We start from the raw sequence: 21,770 nt of genomic DNA, 5'->3' as shown, positions 1-21,770 counted from the left end.
TGTACTTATAAATACTATTTATTTCCTGTATGTGGTTGAAATAGGTGTGTACACTAGTAGCAGTGAGCTAAATCTTTTTGGTTTAATAAAGAGAATCTCCTCCACTTAATTAAATTGCTCCGCCTGACGATGGCAGTTGTGGGAGGGTTGTTGGGGGTCGTAAAAATTAGAGATATGAGGTCGAGAGTCTGACTAATCAGAGGAACACATTTCCTTTCTTCAAAAATATATTCTTACTGTTGAAGTATTTCTCCAACTTAAAATAGGATAGGCCTATTCAATATGTAGTAGTCTCGACTATGTTTCATTGTGTGGTGGTAAACAATCCTGCCACCTTCAAAAAGTTCTCCAAACTATCGTATGATTTATTTCTTGTGTTGGTGATTAAGTGATGAAGCCGGCCCATTATTAATGGCATATAGGAAGCTTCACAAAAGGTATGTGAGGAGCTAGCTGGGTGTGGACCCTTTGTCATCATTAAGGCAGGCTGGCACATTTATTATCTTCATAGTAAAGAATTAAAGCAAACCAAAATGTTCTTGACTTGTTTGAGTACAAGTACGAATGCAAAGCCATTAACACGATTAATGAGACATGTATTTCGTAATTCGAATATGGATTTGAGTACTAAAGAAACTGCCCCTGACAAAGTTACGTCAAGTTGAACACTCATAGTTATTTCAGGCTTTTAAGTTCTAACGTGAAACCGCTTTGCGAAATAACGAACCAGTCGTAGACGTTTGAGTCTCTACAGACCTTGAAGAGGTAACCTTGTTCAAAACAATTGGTAGGGTGTTTTTGGAGATGTATAACCTTTTGTCGTTTGGCTCTATTTCTACGTTATACACTTGGACAGGTATACTTAAGTCCACCTACCCTCTGAAGAAGAATAACTTATAAGAAAGTCAGCCTCAGTCGGAATCGTAACTTTCACTCCAGCTGATGCCTCAAAATCCTTCGCGGGCGCGCCAAACGGCACTGCTTGACTCGGAAGTTCAGCCTTTCCTCCACGACAAGCCTGCGAAAATAGAAGGGCAGTAAACAGAGTCATTTTGCTGTTCAATAGGAACTATAGGAAATATAGCGTATCAACTCTAAATAGCTGAAAGATATCAAAAGTGAACTCTTTAAAATAGTTACAAGATAGAGATAGATGCAGTTACGTTAGGCAGACGCTTAGCCAATCTTCATTGTCCTGGACGGAAGTGGGGGTACCAACTCTTTCTCAGCCCACTTTAAGATTAAGTTTTCAGGATACCATGTGTATATCCAACGTTTTTGTATAAGGGACAAACCCTGCATACTGTTTTAGTCATCTTTCGTGACTTAAAACACGAAAGGAATAAGGTTAAATAATAATATAATTTTTATTTATTTTTTCTATATTGTCATATTTAATGAGGGTAGGCCTGCTCAGTGCAGAAGCCTGGTTTCCAGAGTTTCCCTTTATTAGTTCTGGAAGGCTAGGTTTATTAACAGTTGAGAGGTTAGGTCTTATTAGTTCTAAATATAGCGCACATACAAGTATCGTATTTTTACTAAAACCAAAAAACCGTGCTGTGACAAAGGAAAACTGTTTTGTTAACCATATTTGATAACTCGGATACTTTGGTATCAGTGTTTACTCTCATTTTAGCTATCTACTTTTGTTTACATAATCTTCAACATTGTACCATGCCTAAAATTATAATGTCTCTCGTAACTTCGTTCTGCACTTTTTCCAAATAAAATGATCTCTAGGACGACATTGGGGTCATTTGAGTGCGGGGTGGGAGGGGTGCTTGTGTGAGAGGGTGTAGATACAAATAACGCTGTCATCTTCGATATTTTTACTGTATTATAATGCAGTACAATTTTGTTTTAAATTATCTGAACAAAAATTGGGAGGGTGGGGGCTTCCCTATCTTCCTTCTCCTTAGAATGTGTGAGAAGGAATGTGTATTATATCTAACATTTCCTTTCCTGAGGAAAAGAGAGGCATCAACCGTTGTGACGCGTTCGTCATCAGATCACGAGATGCACACTGCATGTGAACGATCCACAAATTATAATCATCACATCATACTAAACGCTAAGGTACATCCATATGGAATCCACAAAGGAACAGAAAACGCGTAAACACAGAATATCGATTTACTCACAATGAGCAGATTAGGTACAACAGATACTTTACAAAGAACGATATGATACACTGACGCTCGAGACCTAAAACGTACCGACAACACTGACACGTAAAAACACAAAAATAGCACAGATTGAAGACAGAAAACATGCAGATTGAGACAGGAAAATACAATAAATAACTCCATAGTAACAAACACAACGAATCTCAAAGTATTTAGATGAAAACACGATAGCAGAAATGAACGAATTTAAAGAGCTACGATAAGTACATGTGTATCCTTCAACGACCAACGCCTTCAGTCCCGAGATAACGTAACTTACTTCTAACTATGATAAAGAGTATATACACTGAAAAAATAAACTAGTCAATATTGCCACGGACTAACGTTTAATTAGTCTGTAACGTTAGTCAATGCACACGGACTAGCAAAAATCTTCGTTTCATCGCTGCTTCTTAGTCAGTTTACACTGACTAAGGAAAATATAATCGCAACTTAGTCGGTGGCGACGGACTAAGGTATTTTAACCCATGGACTAAGAACGATACGGACACCCGATTTACGCCATAATCGTAGCTTAGTCGGTGTCGACGGACTAATTAGTCCAAAATACATTAATGTATTTTAAACCAATTCGATTCACTTCAATTTGGAAACCGAGAGGCAACGGCAGCTTGCTGGACTTGGCATAGTTTCATACGATCACTCTAAGCAACTTTCAACCGTAAATCACCCAAGAAGGTCTTTAGAAGAATGGAGGTATTAACCGCCATCATCGGCCTACCTGTTATTCTTTTAACTTGAAGGTAAAATTAAAGTTAATTGTTAGGCCACTGGCACTAGTACTGTATTATGGTTAGTGTAACGCTACCGTTGCCACGCTGGCGTTTCGCAATACACAAGTGCAATGACAGTGAGTAGCCCATAGGCTTCTACTGGGTACTACAGTGCATTCTCAACACTAAAGTGTGCATTCTAAACACCAATTAACAATGTGTTATGTGTGTATTGGGCTAGATTGAACAGTGGCACATAATCTTCTAATTTATTCCCAAACAAATGCTGGAACTATGAGTCTCAATAGTTTATTTGAAGTCTACACTCATTTGGTAAAGATTTCCTGTAATTTCCCATGTGAATCTAAATGGGTAGGCTTTGTGATATTGAATAAGCAAGGCTAGACCTTCAAACGTACAGTCACAGTAGGCTGAACAAATTATGTTGGCTAGTCAACGGTATTATATGTTGCGAGCAGTCAGGATGCACGCTTCAGTTGTATTTAACCTTTTCATTTATGATTTTTTATTTTTTTATTTCCGGTCACACCCAGGAAACAATTGCGACATTCCTTCACGGTCGACTTGTTTACTGTAAGAAGTATTAACCGTTTTTTTCTCAGGAAAGCTTGATAGTCTGAAGTTATTATAACATGTGCTTTTAGTATACTGCCAAAAGAGTAAGTTGTTGTATTTGTATTGATATTTTATGTAGAAGTAACGGAAAATTTAGTATGTTTAGTTTGGTCTAATTGCACGTTTTTTCTTCTGTCCAATGTAGTGCAGGGTTCACTTGTGCGAATTCAAATTATTCTGTTTATGTATATGCATCGATTCGTAGATTATGATGTTTTTTTTTTTACATTTATTTGTAATTCAAGCATATCTGATTAGTAGCAAAGTTTAAAGGTTAAGATTAATTAGTTTTCTCTTTTTGATCCTAGATTGAATGAAACTCATTGACGTAAATAATAGATCAGATGATACAGTTTAACGCAGTTGCTAAAACTCTGGGTATTCTCTAGTCTTCGCCGGTCCATTATATACTTTAGTACTACTAGTAAGACTAAATCAAAACGACCGAAAGACAAACTTAGTGTAACAAAGTACTGATTCTCCTCTGGCCCAGGTCTAAACAGGCTTATTATGTGAGCAAGCAAAATAACAACTAAAACGATTAGGCCTATAAATAAGTTGGCTCAGTGCATTTCTGTTTCTAAAATTTTATATTTTTAAAGATCATAAAAACAAACAAAGATTTAGCCCATGTTTTATTATCTCTTTATTCTGGGCATTTGATTCTGGTTGCAATGGTGATGACACTCTACTTCACATTTTCAGCTTCATACAGTCTGCTTCAAACTTTGGGATTTTTTTTTGAGACTATAGTGGAAGCGAATCTCACATAACTTTGTGGTGACAACTTTATTTAATTTTTTTTCAAATGATGAATACTTTGCTGTTTCTTTTTTCCAGCAGGAATTGAAAAGCCAAATATCTAAGTCAAGGGTGAGGTTTCCTGTGATGTACGACACCAGTGTGGAGGCAACAACAGAAGAGGAGAACTGTGTTATATATGGCTTAAAGACATGTTTTAAGATGATATATTGGTACCCTTCGCAGAACAAAAGAGTTTATCCAAGAGTCCAAAAAGCAAAGGAACAAGTACCATAGAGAAAAAAGATGGAAGAGTGAGTTTAACTATTGTACCCAACTGTTTAATGATATTAAAGATACTTTTCATAACCTGTTTAAAAAAAAAAACAGTCTAGTATATCATTTACGTGCAAGCTTCATAAGTTTGGTCAAATTTTCACTGATCTGTAGAGCGGAGTCCAGTGGGTTTGGTTAGCTGGGAAGGTAACCAATTGCCTGGTACATCACAATGTTCACAATGCATTCCTGTATATGAAACCTGACGACTGGCAAACCGACTGTGGTGGATGTGGCTGGGAGAGCAATTTTAAAGTCACCTAATAGCTAACCTAGACCAGCTTTCATGGTAACCACATCAAAGTAAGAACAATGTGTCAGGTATGGCCCCAAGAGCAACAAATGACCATCGCCAGTAATTATTGGTGGTGGGGTACCCCTGCCAGTGATCAACAATCGACCCCTCACGGCTGACCTAGGTCAGCTCATGAGGTAACCACTTGAAATCTACTGGAAAATGTTGGTTAGGACTTCAGATACAAGGGATGGGCATTGCCAGTAATTTTTATTGGTGGGGTAGCCCTGCCAGTAGACCCCCAATATGCCCATTCCCTCAGTTAAAACCTACAGGAACATGATAGGTATCACTTCATATGTAAGGATGGGCATTTCCAGTATTTTATATTGGTGGGCCACCACTGCCAGAGTCCGCCCATCCCTTACATATAGAATCCTGTCAATCATTTTCCATTTTTTTCAACTGGTTAAATCATGAGCTGACCTAGATCAATGAGGGAGGGGGGCATTTTGGGGGTTTACTGGCAGGGGTACCCCACTAATATAAATTACTGAAATGCCCATCCCTTACATATAGAGTCCTGCCAATCATTTTACAGTAGTTTTCAACTGGTTACCTCAGGAGCTAATCTAGGTCAATGGGGGATGGGTATTTTGGGGGTGTACTGGCAGGGTAACCCCACCAATGTAAATGACTGGAAATGCCCATCCCTTACATATGAAGTGATACCTATCATTTTCCAGTAATTTTTCAACTGGTTAATCTCATGAGCTGACCTAGGTCAATGAGGGAATGGGCATTTTGGGGGTCTACTGGCAGGGGTACCCCCCAATATAAATTACTGGAAATGCCCATCCCTTACATATGAAGTATTACCATTTTCCAGTAGTTTTCAACTGGTTACATCATGAGCTCATCTAGGTCAATGTGGGATGGGCATTTTGGGGGTCTACTGGCAGGGATACCCCACCAATAAAAATTACTGGCAATGCCCATCAGTTGTATCTGAAGTCCTAACCAACATTTTCCAGTAGGTTTCAAGTGGTTACCTCATGAGCTGACCTAGGTCAGCCTTGAGGGGTCAATTATAGATCACTGGCAGGGGTACCCCACCACCAATAATTACTGGCAATGGCCATTTGTTGCTCTTGGGACCATACCTGACACATTGTACTTACTTTGATGTGTTACCATGAAAATTGATCTAGGTTAGCTATCAGGTGACTTTAAAATTGCTCTCCCAGCCACACCCACCACAGTCGGTTTACCAGTAGTCTGGTTTCATATAGAGGAATGCACTGTGTACATTGTGATGTACAAGGCAATTGGTTACCTTCCCAGCTAACCAAACCCTCTGGGCTCCCGGTCTACTGAGATCATTATTAACATGATTAACATAATAATTAAGCTTTGAAAAATAACTTGGTGTTATGCTGTGCAAAGCCAATAATTATTTGGTAAAGCTGCTATTCCTGGTTTATAATTTGAGGGACCTAGATTTAAATGTATACCTCCCAATATGTTATAAAATTTTAATGTAAATGTATGTTTATGATCATGTGAGTTATCATGTGCTATATCTGTATCTGTACTTACACGTATATCATATTTTCTGTTCACAGGTCAATAATGGTGCAGATTTTGGCTTCCTGAAGACAAGTGGGAGGCCATTTGTAGTTAAGAGAAACACTCTTTGTTCGTGAAGACTTAACTGGTGTCGATTTGGGGTACCACTTTAAACGAAAGTCATGAGGAACTCTTGCCCAAGATTCAACTTTGCATTATTGTGCAATGCTATACTTTTGCGATTCATGTTTGATCCATTAGCTTGTCTCAACTTTGTTGGAATAAAATCATATTTTCAGATTTTTGTTCACAGTGATTTCTTCTCTATCTGTCGAAAGTCAGCCTTTATAGACATCAGAAGTTTTATCAGAAATAAATACTGCCAACGTACACATTATTTGTGTTTCTTCTGCTCTCTTTTCTTTCAGTGATGCTAGTCAGTGAAACTAGTCGGGTTTAATTCTTTCAGTGATTCTAGTCAGTGCAACTAGTCAATCGATACCGACTAAGAAAGGTTAGTCGGGAGAGGCACCATCCTGACTAATGTAAAACCTGTTATAAACTAGTCGGTGGCTCATATAAATTAGTCGGTAAAGACTGACTAATGTCACCAACTAATGTAACTGAGTAATATACATTTACCGACTAAGAAATTGTTAATCGACTAAGCTGACGGACTAAGATGACCGACTAAGAAATCCAACTGACAAAGGAATAAATTAGTCGGTAAAGCAACTGACTAAGGCTATGTTAGTCGGGAGAGGCACCAGATGGGCTAACGTTATGTTAGTCGGTGAACCAATTTAAGTTTTCAGTGTAGGCTAGGTCTAACAAAAACTGGTTTAGCTGGTTAGCCGAAACGTTTCCGCGAAAAAACTCACTATATAGAAAGAGTGGTAACCAATGCAGATCAAAATTCGCCTTTCACATCAATCCTGTCTACAATAACTTGTACTTTTTACCGTTAACCTACGTAAGATGTACAACTTACACATCTTTCACGATAGGAGAGTAAACTAGTTTCTTGGCGTGGAGCTGCCTTTTGCCATTGTGTGATGGCATAGTGCAACTTCGGATGGTGGGGAGGGGGCGGGGGTGTTTTATCATTAATTATCTTGGTTTTCTGTCACCTTTTCAATGAGAATGTAAACAGACCAATACACAAATATTAGTATGATGACAAATGAAGGCATCAAAACTCAAGCGCATGTCCACTTTAGGCTTACTAAAGTCTTCAGTTTCATATATGAAGAAACGTTAAAAATGATACATCTTCCTACAGAAATACGGTTTATCTACGCTGTTGGCGGCGTTGCTCATCACAAGCATCACTCTAGCTTAATTTATAACTACCTTTGTCTGGCTCAGTAATACCTAGTGGCATAGAAAAATGTTACGTTCTTTTACATGAAACGTTGGAAGGTGCTAGCATAATTTTGGTTCTTTAGTAGATATTATGCTACAAAGAACGGGCTGCGTTTAGACCGGATTACAAGAAAATTTGCATAGCACCCTTTAGATTTGAGAGAATATTTGATGTTTTCTTCCACAGGCTGAAAAGTCCAGGATCATATTGGAAGTTATACCAGACCTTTTGAAAAAAATCCACCAAGTCGGCACATGGAAACACTAACAAAATGAACTTCACCAAACTGATACACCCTCAGCCCTTGTTTATATACATTGGAATTGTTTAGCCCTTAGGGTTGCTCGACATAACAAAGGAGAAGGCACTTGCTGTTCCAGAACGTAAGTTACAAGGCACTCGAAGAATCCAGTTACTACAAATATTTTTGAAATCAAACATTTTTTTATGCAAACATGTGACCACATAGTTTTAACTTGTGACCGCATGCATTTATTGCTTAACCCCCCCCCCCCCAAAAAAAAAAAGAAAGAGAGAAATGAAATGTGTTTAATAACAACAACATTAAACATGACGGGTTCATTCTATCAAAAGCGCAACTTATTATTATGGAGAGATCTGTGGTGGCTAGAACTGAGAACTCGGAAATATACATCGATGACAGTTTGACCTCATCTTGCCACGGCTCGAAGGTATTAAGCAGAGTATATTATATAGTATCTAGTGTGGCTTACGTTGTGTCTTTCTTTTAACCAAATGCTATAGAAAATGTTTTCAATATTATTTATTCTACCCTAGCACATGTGATCTATGCAGTGCCTGTCTGATACCATTTTATATTGTTAAACACAAAGAAAGAATAATGAAGTTTCTTAAATACACATCAACAATATTCAATTTAGATTATAATATACTTTTAGAAAAATTAAATGCTGCTGCAAGAACTGAGTTTAAAAAATGGCTCAATGAATCAGAATGGCTATTTGTATACTGTTCTAAAAAAGTGTTCTGCATAATTCGAACAGAAATCTAAGAAATCCCCACATCTTGCCAAAATACAGAACGCAAGTTTAGATAAACTCTTTTGTATACCTTTCTGCTTGATACATTTCATCCGTGTACTTAGACTTTTTGTTACAGTGTTTGTTATATCGTTTTATAGTTTACTTTTGTATGTATTTCATCTGATATCCTATCATCTTAACATGTTTGCCTCTTTTATATTCGTTATTCTTCCTGTCAACGTATTTTTTGACTCCACTTTATAAATGTTATATTTATACTGGAATGAATAAATACATAAAATAAAAGGAATAACAATAAAGAAATTAGAAGGAAGGAAAGTATAGTACAACTTGGAAACACTTGAGCAAGAGCACAGTTGTTTCCTACTTTAAATTTGAGGATTCACGCGAGGTTGGGTTAGGTTTTATGAATGAGCCTGTGAGCGATAGAAAAATTGCACATTCCGTTTAAGGGGATATTGTATAGTGATGACCTGAATGAATATTAATTTCTTTATACATTTCCTTGATTTGCATCGTTTGTTAGTGTCCAAAAGCAAAAGCTTCCAAAACGTTTGAAGGATACTTATAAACTATTGTTACAGACATCTCACGTATTACACTTGAAAATGTAAAATTGCACAACATTTTCTTGACAAATTCAAGGCACGGCGCCTGCCCATATATTGGTTACTGAGCTTTATAAGGATCCACACCTTTACACCACAGAGTATCCATCCCAACATTCCATGCGAATTGACTTCTTGAACAATGTTATACACAGTAAAGATCTAGGTTTTGTACAAAGATGCACTGTAAAACCCAACACGTCAAGACAACTTGAAAAAGTCGAGGTAACCCGCTGCCTTAACTTTTTTAAGTTCACTCTACTAACCCAGACACTCCATAAGTAAGACTTGACAGTAGTGGTTACAACCAACTCACTGGTTTTACTTTGTTACACTTTATGTTCATCAGTTGTGGCAACAGATATCAGCAAAGTCCAACAAATTTAAATTTTATCTTTTTTTGAGAAAAAGCTGGGCAAGTTATGGTAACTAAAACTTTAGAGCTGATACAGCATAGCCTTTCCTCTTTAAACTGACAAGACCATTTCAAGTTTTTCCCACTTTCAATTATCTCCAGAGTTAACTTTGAATATTTAAGTTGACGCTACTTGGTATATTCTAGGCAGCGGGTTACCTCAATATAATTGAGTTATGACAACAGACAATTTTAGTAAAGAAAACTATATATTGCTAAGTTAACACAACTTTATTTTCAACCTCTGAAGCCAGTAACAATGTACTTTAACAAGGAAATAGAAGAAATAATCAAACACATAAAAAGTGCCTAATACTTGGAAACAACGCCAAAATGTATCAATAATGATCCAGAAGAACATGGAGCATGGGTACATGCCTGCTGCAATCATTCATTTCCCTGATTCATTTAAGATAGCAAATACCAATTTCAAGTGCATGTGTTCTTTGGTATGAAATACAGAAGTAAAATTAATATGTTATGGCTGCTGGAAATAACCAATGTTGTTAAAAGCCAAGAAGTAAGGAGTAACCACTCCTCTCAGCCATTTACAATATGATTGTTTTAGCTAAAGACTTTAATTTTGTGGCAAATATTTATATAGGTGAATCATAATTACATCATCATGTAAAAAGGCAATGATGCTCAAAACACCAATGTTTCATTAACTAAAGGAATGCACTTAAGTTGTCGATAGCAAAGCTATAGTGATGCCACCAATTGTTCTTGCATCTGTTTTTATGACAAAGACTAGTTATGATGGATAAGGGCATTGTTCAATTGTGAAAACCAAGCATCAAAAAGGAACTTCATCTTTTCAATGATATGAACAATTTCTTTTCAGGATATTTTGATCCCTTATATTAGAAATTACCATGAAACTAGTTCCCATGAAAGCTAAGGATATGTTTGGGGAATCACATACAACCTTTCATCGTAGAAAGGGGTATATGAAATCAAGCCAGGGTTCAGCAAATAGCCCCTGTTTGGTCCTTTGTACTCAAAAACTTACATTTTAATCATAAGATAAAGCAACTCTGTAAAACTCTTTTAATAATCTGAGAGGAAGCACAACAGTCTTTGCTCATGAAAACCTGCATGCAAAGTAAAGTCATAATGAAAAATGTTTGTTTTTTAGATCTTTACAGCAAAGCACTTTATTTTTACCCATTTGGAACACAAAATACTTTGAAAGAATTCCATTGTCAATCCCTGTCTTTTGCCAGTTTTTGGAACCTTCAAACACTTGTATTACTGTGATTTGAATAGTTTCATCACAACACAGATATCTGATGCATTTTCCTTTATCAGTATATATAATATTAATACTGACTTCCTGTAAATGATTTCACAGTACATCCCTCATTGGGCTTTGTTTAGGATGAACATGTTTGTAAGTTCAAATTTTGCAAATTATTTCTGAAACATATACTATGATACCAATCACATTGATGCAAGCAAGCTGATAGAAATTCTCCATAACTAAGCAAGTACAAAGTGATTATTTGACAAACAATGGCTCTGAATAAAAATTAAAATGTAAACTAGAGTTTAAGCCTGATAGAATTTTTTTCAGACATTTTTGGACCCTTCCAACTCACTAGAGGGGCTATTATGTCATTTCTCTGCCTGAAGATCGGCATATCATAAAATTAACTTTGTTTCGCTCTTTGGTTATTATAATGATTATTATTAGTGCCTATTCACCCAATCAACAATTCTTCATAAGTTGAAATGTAAAAGCAGAGAAACAATTTCCCATGGCATCCTGTTCCATATTACAATTTGTTTCACCACAATTTCAAGATTTACCAAGAAACAAGATAATTACCAGTCAAATGGAGTTTTGCAATATCTCTCTGGACACCACATGAACTATTTAAACACTTCAGATGCATGATAACTATGTATGTTTATAATGGAATGTAATGCCACAGGCATGGTTTCCAATTGTTAAGAGGGTTATTTAAGTAGCCTGACGGTTTATTTTTGTTGATAAATTACACTAAAACAGCAATATATTAACTTCTTTAACTAAAGAATATTATTGTTTAAGCTGTCATTTGCAAAAATATTCAGCAATCCCTTTTGAATCCCTCTTGAATCTATATCCAGGACACAATTTGTACTTACGATGGATCAAATAAACCAATGGTGTTGTTAACATATACAGTAGAATGCAAAAATGAAACAAACCAAAATTAAAGTAAATTTCCTCCAAGGTGGTAATAAAAACAGTGTAAGAATTTTGACCAAGGTGTTGAATTTCTGGTATATTTGGGGCAAATACAGCATACCTTTATGCTACCAAAGGTGACCATATTTGAATTTCTGGTATATTTGGGGCAAATACAGCATACCTTTACGCTAGTTTTGCATGTAATATTGTACACACAATGCAAAATGTAACTGTTAAATTGTCACAAGCCTCAAGGTAATTTCTAATAAAAAGTATGTACTCTTATTAACTGTATTTTAAGTATTGCTAAAACAATAATATAGATGAATGAGCTCTTTTATTATCTGATCATACCATACAGAATGTGTTATATAGCCTACCCCTGTCTCAAAGTGAAACAAGTTCTGAAACTTTTGTCTGGTTGACAATATTTCCACCATTCTGTCAAGGTGTTGGTCTAGTGAAGAAAAGAAAGTGCTTTCCAGAGCAAGGTTGCTTAACCTCGAAAACTCAGCCTTCAGCTGAAAGAATAAAATGAGAAATGTAGAAAACAATATTTAGTTAAGTTTGCCCCATGAAAAGAAGATGGCTCCCTTTTGCCAGGTAGCAATATTATAGAAAGCCATTTCCAAGGTGAGAGTATAAATGCAACTTGTAAGTGCATTTATCGATGGTAGTCAACTGCCAATCGGAATCCTGGGTAAGACCATATATAATATACAGTTATAAACTAATTTTACAGGTATTTAGTGCAGATATTAGTGAAAAAAAAAATAGTAATGGTGACTGACATCCATGGGTTAAAAAATACATCAACCGGCTAATTACTGATCAGATCACCCTGCTGCACCATATTAGACCACATACTTTTATTCTGTATTTTACCAAAATTTTATACATAAGAAATAAAACATCTCTAACGCTAATCACCCACTGTGATTACTTTTACTACTCATTATACACTGCAGCTACTATATCATGAAAAATACAAAACAAAATGTCCAATTTTAGTGAAGGAGACAGCACCCCCAATAAGTTAATGAACAATTAAGGAACATACTTCACTGTGAAGAAATAAGGCGGGCATCTTTCTACCATTTCGTTGACGGCTGGCGCATTTAAGACTAGGTCCTGTCTACGGTATGCATAGGTCCTTATCATCATTTTTTAAATCTCGTCCATGTCCCTGTTTCTCTTTTGAACTTCTGTGCAAAAGTTTTCTCAATAAGACTCCATACTTGTTGCATCTTCTCCAATTGGAATGTCTGGTAAGTAATTGATTTCTGCTCTCTTTGGTTTTTTGTGTTTTGATGAAGACGTTCCAGGGTAGGAGCGCTTCCTTGAGTTAACGTTTAGTTCCATGCAGTCCAACTTTCTCATTTTTGCTCTAAGATTACCCATCTTAAATTTGATGCTGTTAAGCATTTCATCATAGCCAGAGGAACTTCCCTTTTCAGCCAAACAAGGATAGGTCCTCATGATTGCTTTTGCTACTTCAGTGTATTCCATGTGTGTTGGATAAGCTTTGTACTCCCAAATGCGGTTAGCAATCGCATCAAGGAACTGACTTTTGTGATCTTTGCTTAAGTCAAGGTGCTTCTTTCCTTCTGACAGATACTTTCTATTACCATCTTCAAAAACCAGTTCAAGCTCTGGGCCTACTTTAGGTACCTGAAAGACCTCTGGCCAACACCCTTGTCTCAGTTTGGCTTCTACCGACTGTATGTCATCATTTGAACTAACACTCATAGTGTCATGTGAGCTTCCGAACGAACCGACAGATGACAGTGAGGGTGTACTACTCCGATAGCACTGATCTTCAGCAATTTCAGTGTATATCACTTGGACAGATGCACATGTCTCTGGTAAATCATTTGCATTAGTCAGATTCACCATCTCATCGCCAAAGTCTGGATCAGCATATTGCAAAGTGAAACTGCCTTCAAGGCTTAACTTATCTTTCAAAGTTTCCATAAGGTTTTCAACAGACTCTGGACATTGCTCAAGGGACACCTTCTGAATGTCCTTTGGTGACAACACTACCCTCAATTTGTACATAGTATCAATTTCTGAGCAATCCTATGCATGAAAAGAGAACAATGTAAGGGAGTTAGAAGCTGGCTATATCGTTTTGTACACTCCCCTAAGTACTGTACCACATAGTAATATTTTAGCAATAAGTGCAACAACCCATTCAGCTGCAGTATATATACCAAATGCACTGCATAAATATGCAGCATGGCAGCTGATCTACTGTACATCTACTCTTGGCTACTTGCATGGGTAGAAATTTTGCAAGTACTGCATCTTTCAACGTTTAGTAAGGCTCATGCTTTATCACAGACAACTCAACTTAGGGTAACTCCTATTGTTCTTCATGTATATCTACAGAGTGTTGCAACACAACTACTTTAGCTTCTCTGATAGTGTAGGAAGTTTGAGGGTAGTAATCTTTAAGATTACCTGGACAAACTACTTGATCATAGTTTTCAGTCTCTGTCACTTTGTATGCTCCAATATGGCTTTGATAAATAGATTTATGCAATTTTACTACAAGCCATCCATTGTTTTTATCAACAATAATAGTTTGTATATTTGCTAGTACAGAATGACCACTATCACTGCCAATCACAACAAACATATGTCTAAATTATACCTCATTCAAATTTGCTAATCAGTACCATGCATTAACCACATGAGCTCATGCTGATGAACCGAATGTTTTACTCCTTTGTCTCACGATGCGTAACTGTTAATGGTTAGGCCTATCTGTAAAGCTCTATAGCCTAACCTAATGCACAGCCTACGTTCAACGTGAAATGGAGCTTATAAATTTTGTAGGCTAGGCTGTTGAAATAGTAACTTTTCTAATCCAATTCAATCACGCATATAATTACATGCTGCAAATTTTAAACTTTGACTTGGGCTAATTTTAACAACATATTTCAGATTCAGTCGAATCTTTGCGAATATCATTACTGTATTGAGCATTAATCATTCTAAATACGAACCGTAATTCATCCAAGACTTCGAAAAGCTGGCCCCTGACGTATGTTATCTACTTAGTCGATATACGCGCGCGAGCGATCCCTTACCGGTAATTTTGTTGCAAATACGCACAGTCTTCTCTTTCCAGTCGTTTTCATGTAGAAATGTTTTGATACTCGACCATCACAAGTTGAAACAACGATATCTTCATACGTTGATCTACGTTTCCGCATAAAACTTACGTAAATCATGTTGTAACGCTTATTTTAACATTATTGAGTCATCCTGACTGTCATAACCCTTGTTCAGAAAGCTCATCTACCGGTTGGGTTTTACAGTGTGGGACGTTAGAGCCAGGCGATGTGGGGCAGAGGGTCGGTAACGATTACACAACTGAACCGCATTTGGATATGTTAACTAATTTCTTAATGGATAAATAAACCTAGATAAGTGGTTAAGAAGTCCTGTAAAGATACTTTTCAATGATACAGTACCAGCGACGTAGCTAGGAATTTGCGAGGGGTGAGCCCATTTTGCGAGTGATAAGTCCCCACCCCTTTAAGAAATGTTTGAACAATTGAAGGTAATAAGATGCGATCTGGTGCAATGTTTTCCCAGTTTCATCTTACGATACCATACTATCAGCAGATTTTGTTTCCGGTTTTAATTATTCTTTAACATGTTCTTTTACATATTATATCAGAAAGACAAACATAGTGTTCTTTTCCAATTTTTCCAGTAGGATGATTCTTGTTTATTGTCCAATGTCTGGACTTTAATACGGTTGACGAACTTAACTAATGGACACTATAAACTTTCATTTTTAGCAGTGCACTAATTATTTATAAGAAGCGCGTATCACGTACTATTGCTAGCTCAGCTGTATAACATGCTGTTCGTGCAACAACTTATGACGAATCATAGAAAAGATGAGAACGCATGTTGTCGTCGTCGTTGTGCATACGGTTCGTGACACTCCATCGAGTGCGGTCATGTAGCTACAATCCTCGACAAATGATGGGACAGTATGAGCAGCAACGAGCGATATTGGCTTAAGCGCACCCCCTCCCCCCCCCCGTTCAATGTTGTAGCCAAAAGCGCTCAGAAACTGCAACATTGATACGGGGAGTGGGGTGTCCCATCTATTTTTGTCGAAGATTGTAGATGTATTGTATTACGCAGTGGCCAACTGTTGGCTTATAATATGATATAGGCTAAATTTAGCTAATTGCATCTGCCAGACTAACTTGTTGAATCAGTAGGCTTGAATGTCAATACGATTATAATCGAGTTAACGGAAGCTGACGAGTATTCACGATCAAAAGAGCACTGACAAAATACCATGCAAAACAAAACAACAGTTTTTTCACATATTTCGACACTGACAGGGGGAGAGCAGTTACTCCCACTGCTCCCGCTCCCTTGGATATGTACCTGTACAGTACTGAAGACTAAGAAGAACATACTAAAACTCGTATAACCATCGCAAATCTCTATTTTATACATTGTAGAAAATCGTTGGCGTTCTTGTTAGAGTAATTAAGACCAATGTACCACCCAATACAGCAGACAGCTATCCTTGCCATCCCTACCTCAACATAACCCTATCTGACCCTATGAATGTCACCCAAGAAAAACATTCTAAAACACGTGTATCCGCATTTAATCTATACATATCTATTTTAAACATTGTTTTTTTTTTCATTAAAAAGACCAATATACCAACCTTTTCAGCAGCCGGTTCTCCTTGCCCACTGTACCCTTCCCCCTTACCCTATCTGAACCTATCCATGCCACCCAAGAAAAACAAACAAAACACATGCCTCCGCATATAACCCGTGCAAATTCCTTATCTATTTTCAGACATTGTAGAAAACCGTTGGCATTCCTAAAATAAAGGACAATGCACCCCTTTTGATTATTTTCTTTTATCCTTGTAAGGTTATTACACCTAACCTCCCCCCCCCCACCCGTCTTTCGTCCATGAGACAATGAAATTTCTCGCAAATTGTGGATGGCTAATACACACAAAAGTGACGAATTTTAGTCTGTGACGGGTATAAAATTCAACATTTAGTTATGTAATGAATGTGTGACTAATATCTATTCTTAACTAAAAAATGACATGACCTTACGATGAATAAGTTTATACTAAATTTACTTCTTTCGTGCGAAATTTTAAATCAGCAACAAATATGAGATCTCAAAGTTTTATTTTATATATTTCTTATATTGACAACTTTTTGTAAAAAGATCTTAGTTTTTAATTACGACATACTAAAGTCAAAATGTTGAAATCTATATAGCGCATTTTCTCAAAACTCACTTTTTGCTCATACGTCACTACGCAAGAACGGCGACAATATGAACACAATGCTAGTTCAAGTTATTTACGCCCATCAAAAGGTGATTGTCACTAAGATACTTTGTAGCCATTTAAAGTAAATGGATATGTGGCTTCTGAATACTAGACTGGATGTCATAGATTGCATTCCATTCAGAATTTGTCATATTTAATGCTGGCTATAATTTTTCTAACTGATCACTTGGCAAGTATCCCATTTATGACTTTGTGTGAAAGGTCTCCGCTTCCATTGTTAAAGTGGTCCCCTGAATTCCTAGATACGCCACTGAGTATATATTAACAGTAAACGTTTACAGATAAATGCTATTGCATAGTTCTTTCAAAAGGTCTGTGTAGGTGCTTGTGTGTTTTCACTTCTATAATTTAACTTTCTCTAGTTGTAACGATTGGTTAATTGAAATAAAATGAAAATTTTAGTTTTGATATGTCAAAAGAAATTAAAACATGAGGGCAATCCATGAACTGCATATCTCATCGATAACGTCCGTTTATACGTCAATAGAACGTTGAAAGATATAGAACATTAGGAAATTCAGGAATTGCGTATGTCATAGCAAACGCCATTCATGCACAATTGATTATGGGCTACATATAGTACGATAACATGTTTGAAATTCACTAACACCATTAATCATGATCGCTGCACTGAACAAAACAACATTTTGTCCCTTTACACATACAGATTTTACCTCAGTCTTCATTGTAACTATTTATTTTGAAAACAGTTTTGGACGTTGCAGGTCTATTCCACATTTGTCCTTGTATCCATAGCAAATCTCACTTTCGCATTCGAGGTTTTGAACTTTCATTCTGAAGTCAAGTGGCATATCCTAACAAATTGAATACTTGAGTAGTTAATGAGATGTTCTTACATGTAGCAGCATTAAAATTTCATATTTGACATCAGGCACAATGATAACAATATATTTCTCAAGGTCGCAAGTCTTATTGAGGTTTCCCTTTGCACGAGCAGTCAAATACACAATTTGCTTACTTTGAACTTTGGCCTCAGTGACATACGTAAACACATAGTTTGATATAGTTGACATACCCATCGTACATGGGTAGGTTTTAAGACACTTCAATGCTTCCCGTTGGAAGTTGTATTTAGTTTGTTTCTAGTTTTGGTAGGTATAGGTATAGTCAAAGCTGAAATTTAATGTTAATGTAGACATCATCGTCAAATTCATTTGGCATCAACTTACTTGGATGATGAATATCTTTGGTTTTCCAATAAGTGATCTACAATTATTTCCTCGAAAAATATCGAATACATCATCCTTGAGCAATAACCACGTCCTGCTCGTCGAATCCACATTACCATTGCCATTGAAACTTTCTGGATCACCGTCGCTTCCATAAATGATGCCTTCATCACCATGTGTAAGAAACACACACAGGAAGCAGTTGTAACCTGAGTAATTTAAATTGCTGGCTGGAAAATTGAAAAGCGTTATACATTCATAATAAAATAAAACTAATCCAACAATATATATTAAATGTTAAATGTGGACGATTTTTTTTGGCGAAAACTTAACAGTACCTTGGTAAGTCCAGTCAATCATTATGCATATAATTGTGTGTTTAGTATTTTCTATTTGCAAGTCCCTTTCAGTAGCAACTGGTCTTAATCTAAGACATATTTATAACTATATCACACATTTTAACTGATGAAACCATGATAATCGGGTGTTCTAACCTTAACCATTTTTTGAGGTGCTGTCCCACAGAAGCAACTACTGGGATCTACGTGCTTGGCGTTCAAAGAGATGTCATGTCAAAGTTTTGTTTTACTCCTTGTGGTCAAATTATCTGAAAAATATTCGATAATACGATATAGACACTGCATAACGAGACGCCCGTGATCAGATCACGAGTACCACAAATAACCTTATATATAGTATCTCGAATATTTTCTTACTGGTAATTTGGAGACACGTGGCTTTGTTCTTATGTAATCTTTACCTGCACGCAGAAGTTTACGGATGTCATCAGCAGTGTAATCATCACATATTAGCACTTTGAAACCAAGGTTCTTGAAGGTAGTGCTTAGTTTGTCTGTGTCTATCCGAGTGCCGGTCCTCTTTGTCATTTTCAAAAAGTTTTCATTATTAAAAATGATAGCAAGACCTCGTTCAGGATGCCGCATATTATATTCTAAGTCAAAATGTATCGGTGACCTGCAATAAGAAACATACAACATGTTGTCACAATTTGCTTTGTATGTTGAAGATACCTTTGATACCTGAAGAAATCTGATATATTGTTGGAAGACACTGAGACATTCATGAGGTTTGAGAAATTGAGACATTAACCAGGTACCGTACTTAAATTTTAATACTAAAGCAAGCTGTCATTCAGTACATAGACCTATTGTTGTCAGGACCTCGATATAAGCTTTTTATACAGTGAGGCAAGCTTGGTTTCGAAAGTTTATCACTCTTCATGTCCTGGGGGAAACAGCCCAAGACATTGCAGAAACCCTCGCCATGTTATACATAAATTGTCTTTTGGTACCTTGAATCACTTTCCGAAACGATACAGTCACTTGTGAAAGTGCTCAACAAGGGAAACTTCATGAACCTCCGAGGCGTATCTCACAATCACCAAAATGTTTAATGTAAACTACTTTGGAAATTCTCGTTTCCATCCATTGCTATGTTTTTAAAGCCTAATCACACTCGTGAGAGTCAACGTGTTACTCAACTCGCAATACACGTGTGTAAACCTGAGGCATGTACGCGGGGTAAGGGTGATCACGGTGGGGAGGGTCGTATGCACAAGTTTTAAAGAACACCATTCTCCTGGGTACAGATGCTCATCAAGGAAGAACTGTGATCCGGTACAGCAATAGAAATTGGTCACGAAAGGAGAGTCCACAATCAAGTGATGACTAGTTGGTGCCTCGAACAAGACGCTCGGTACACTCAAACAGGTTCTTATGTGGATAGGGTTTCGTTTAAATTCCCAGCGAGTACATGTGGTCATTTGACATGCATTACTGGCGGCGTTTTTGTGCCCCAAGGTAGATTTTAGAAGTGGCCATCTACATTACGGGCTGCAGTATTAATAACAAAGCTTACCTTTTATCTAGCCTACTGTGGGCTTTAGTAAAATGGTGCTAATTGCGTTTTGTAATTACCTTGGGCGGCCACACCGCTGTCACGCCGGGGGCGTTAACACTGACTGCGTCAAATGATTTTCGTATATGCATGTATTTCATATATGTTAAAAGCATTGTCACATTTCAGTAAACTCACCACTCTACAGAAAATACTTCGAACGGGTCTTAGCCGAATCCTGCGTATTGTACAACAGATACGTACGATCACTATATACGACAACGTGCGCCTTGATTTACACAAGTGTGACCAAAGCTTTACACTCCCCAAGTATTGGCTGCTTTTACAACTTAAATACGTACCTGTCAACCATGTTGTCTGGGTTACTTTAATGCACAGGACGAACAGATTTATTTTAGTATATCCTGGCGATCTGCTTGAAAAGACAAAATAAGTAGATAAGACACCTTAAAGTATATGGTTCAGGGAGGCGGAAGAGGGTTTAACCTGGGGAAGTTTATTTGAGGGGGGACGTCGAAGGGAAGTGGGTCATGTGACCTTAAATTGAGGGTAGAAACCGCAAAATTACCACACAGAAAACGATACTTTTCAACAAACAGGAGTCACTAAATACTTATGACACCTTTTAGGTCTCCTTCAAAACGTCATGCCATAGTCCACTCGTCTCCGTCGCCCCGGACTTTTTTCATTACCAAATAACCTCAGGTCCCATAATGTCCGGATAATCCTGGTTTCAATGGTTCTGCTTTTTTAACGTCACGAACATACTTCAGCCTCGTTGAAATTTTTCATAGGCCTATATTTGTGTGTTGTAGTATGTCTCCTAACAAAGCCTGACACAAACTAACTTTAAACATCAACAAAAATAATAACATCATATTTACCGTATCCACACCTAGACGTCCTGATTACCTCGCAGTAACTTATAGAAATATAAGATATGATCAAATCTCAATGGGACTTTGTAGACGTTACTTCGTATAATTAAATTCGACGATGCTTTAATTGTTGTTGCAATACAGCAATACAGCAATGCATACAGCGCTAGAAGTTACACGAAGCTATTAACCTATTCTATACTCAATACTATGAGGAATGTAAAAATAAAATAATTAATAAGACTTTCTTCTTGCTGCTTAAGTCTATTTTCTTTTTAATATTTGGTTCCTACATATATTGTGATACTTACTGGAATAGATTCCGTCAAAGATGCAAAGAGTTTCAATTCACCTTAGGTTGATCTGGATAATGAATCCTATACATTTAGTTTGGTTATCAAATAATGTTGTTCCTTAATCATGCAATCAGGTTTTTCCATCCATCGC

At 36.9% G+C, this 21,770-nt stretch overlaps 2 protein-coding genes and 1 long non-coding RNA gene across 6 annotated transcripts in view; 1 reads left to right on the top strand and 2 right to left on the bottom strand.

The window, feature by feature from the left end:
- Positions 1–21,770, bottom strand: part of LOC139968586 (caspase-6-like) — a 23,123-nt gene extending 1,353 nt beyond the window's left edge. Inside the window, exons 1-5 of one of the 3 annotated variants that reach the window (XM_071972730.1) lie at positions 21,635–21,770; positions 20,787–20,857; positions 19,328–19,542; positions 18,568–18,797; positions 877–1,018 (exon numbers count right to left, since the gene is read on the bottom strand). In XM_071972730.1, the coding sequence (XP_071828831.1) occupies positions 877–1,018; positions 18,568–18,797; positions 19,328–19,542; positions 20,787–20,797 (598 nt within the window). In that variant the 5' untranslated portion in view covers positions 20,798–20,857; positions 21,635–21,770. Of the gene's footprint in view, positions 1–876; positions 1,019–18,567; positions 18,798–19,327; positions 19,543–20,786; positions 20,861–21,634 lie in introns of all 3 variants that reach the window. The other 2 variants (XM_071972740.1, XM_071972748.1) reach the window with 2 other exon arrangements.
- On the top strand, positions 3,431–6,583 carry LOC139968602 (uncharacterized). Its single transcript, XR_011793509.1, has 3 exons — positions 3,431–3,579; positions 4,376–4,590; positions 6,473–6,583. It is a non-coding gene; the product is annotated as an uncharacterized lncRNA (long non-coding RNA).
- On the bottom strand, positions 9,597–15,326 carry LOC139968581 (uncharacterized). Of its 2 annotated transcripts, none has more exons than XR_011793506.1 (3): positions 15,021–15,326; positions 13,070–14,088; positions 9,597–12,530 (listed from the first exon to the last, which is right to left on the bottom strand). XR_011793506.1 is itself a non-coding variant. In XM_071972712.1 (3 exons), exons 1-2 carry the CDS (start codon positions 15,246–15,248, stop codon positions 13,231–13,233), a joined length of 1,002 nt encoding a protein of 333 aa, XP_071828813.1. In that variant the 5' UTR covers positions 15,249–15,326; the 3' UTR covers positions 9,597–12,530; positions 13,070–13,230. The 2 variants fall into 2 exon arrangements, 1 of the variants encoding a protein (XP_071828813.1); XM_071972712.1 differs by having other exon boundaries at positions 15,105–15,326.

The sequence above is a fragment of the Apostichopus japonicus genome, chromosome 1 (genome assembly GCF_037975245.1).
Source record: "Apostichopus japonicus isolate 1M-3 chromosome 1, ASM3797524v1, whole genome shotgun sequence".
Classification (NCBI taxonomy): Eukaryota; Metazoa; Echinodermata; class Holothuroidea; order Aspidochirotida; family Stichopodidae; genus Apostichopus; species Apostichopus japonicus.
The sequence above is the reverse complement of the archived record's forward strand: the minus strand, read 5'-3'. Positions and strand labels throughout refer to the sequence as shown.

What these genes read in the sequence shown, in the direction of transcription:
- LOC139968581 (XM_071972712.1), bottom strand. Translation starts at nt 15,248, where the DNA reads ATGATTTACGTAAGTTTTATGCGGAAACGTAGATCAACGTATGAAGAT. An exon ending in TATTTGCAACAAAATTACCG is followed by an intron (nt 14,089 to 15,104) that starts GTAAGGGATCGC and finishes TTTCATGCATAG; the next exon opens with GATTGCTCAGAAATTGATAC.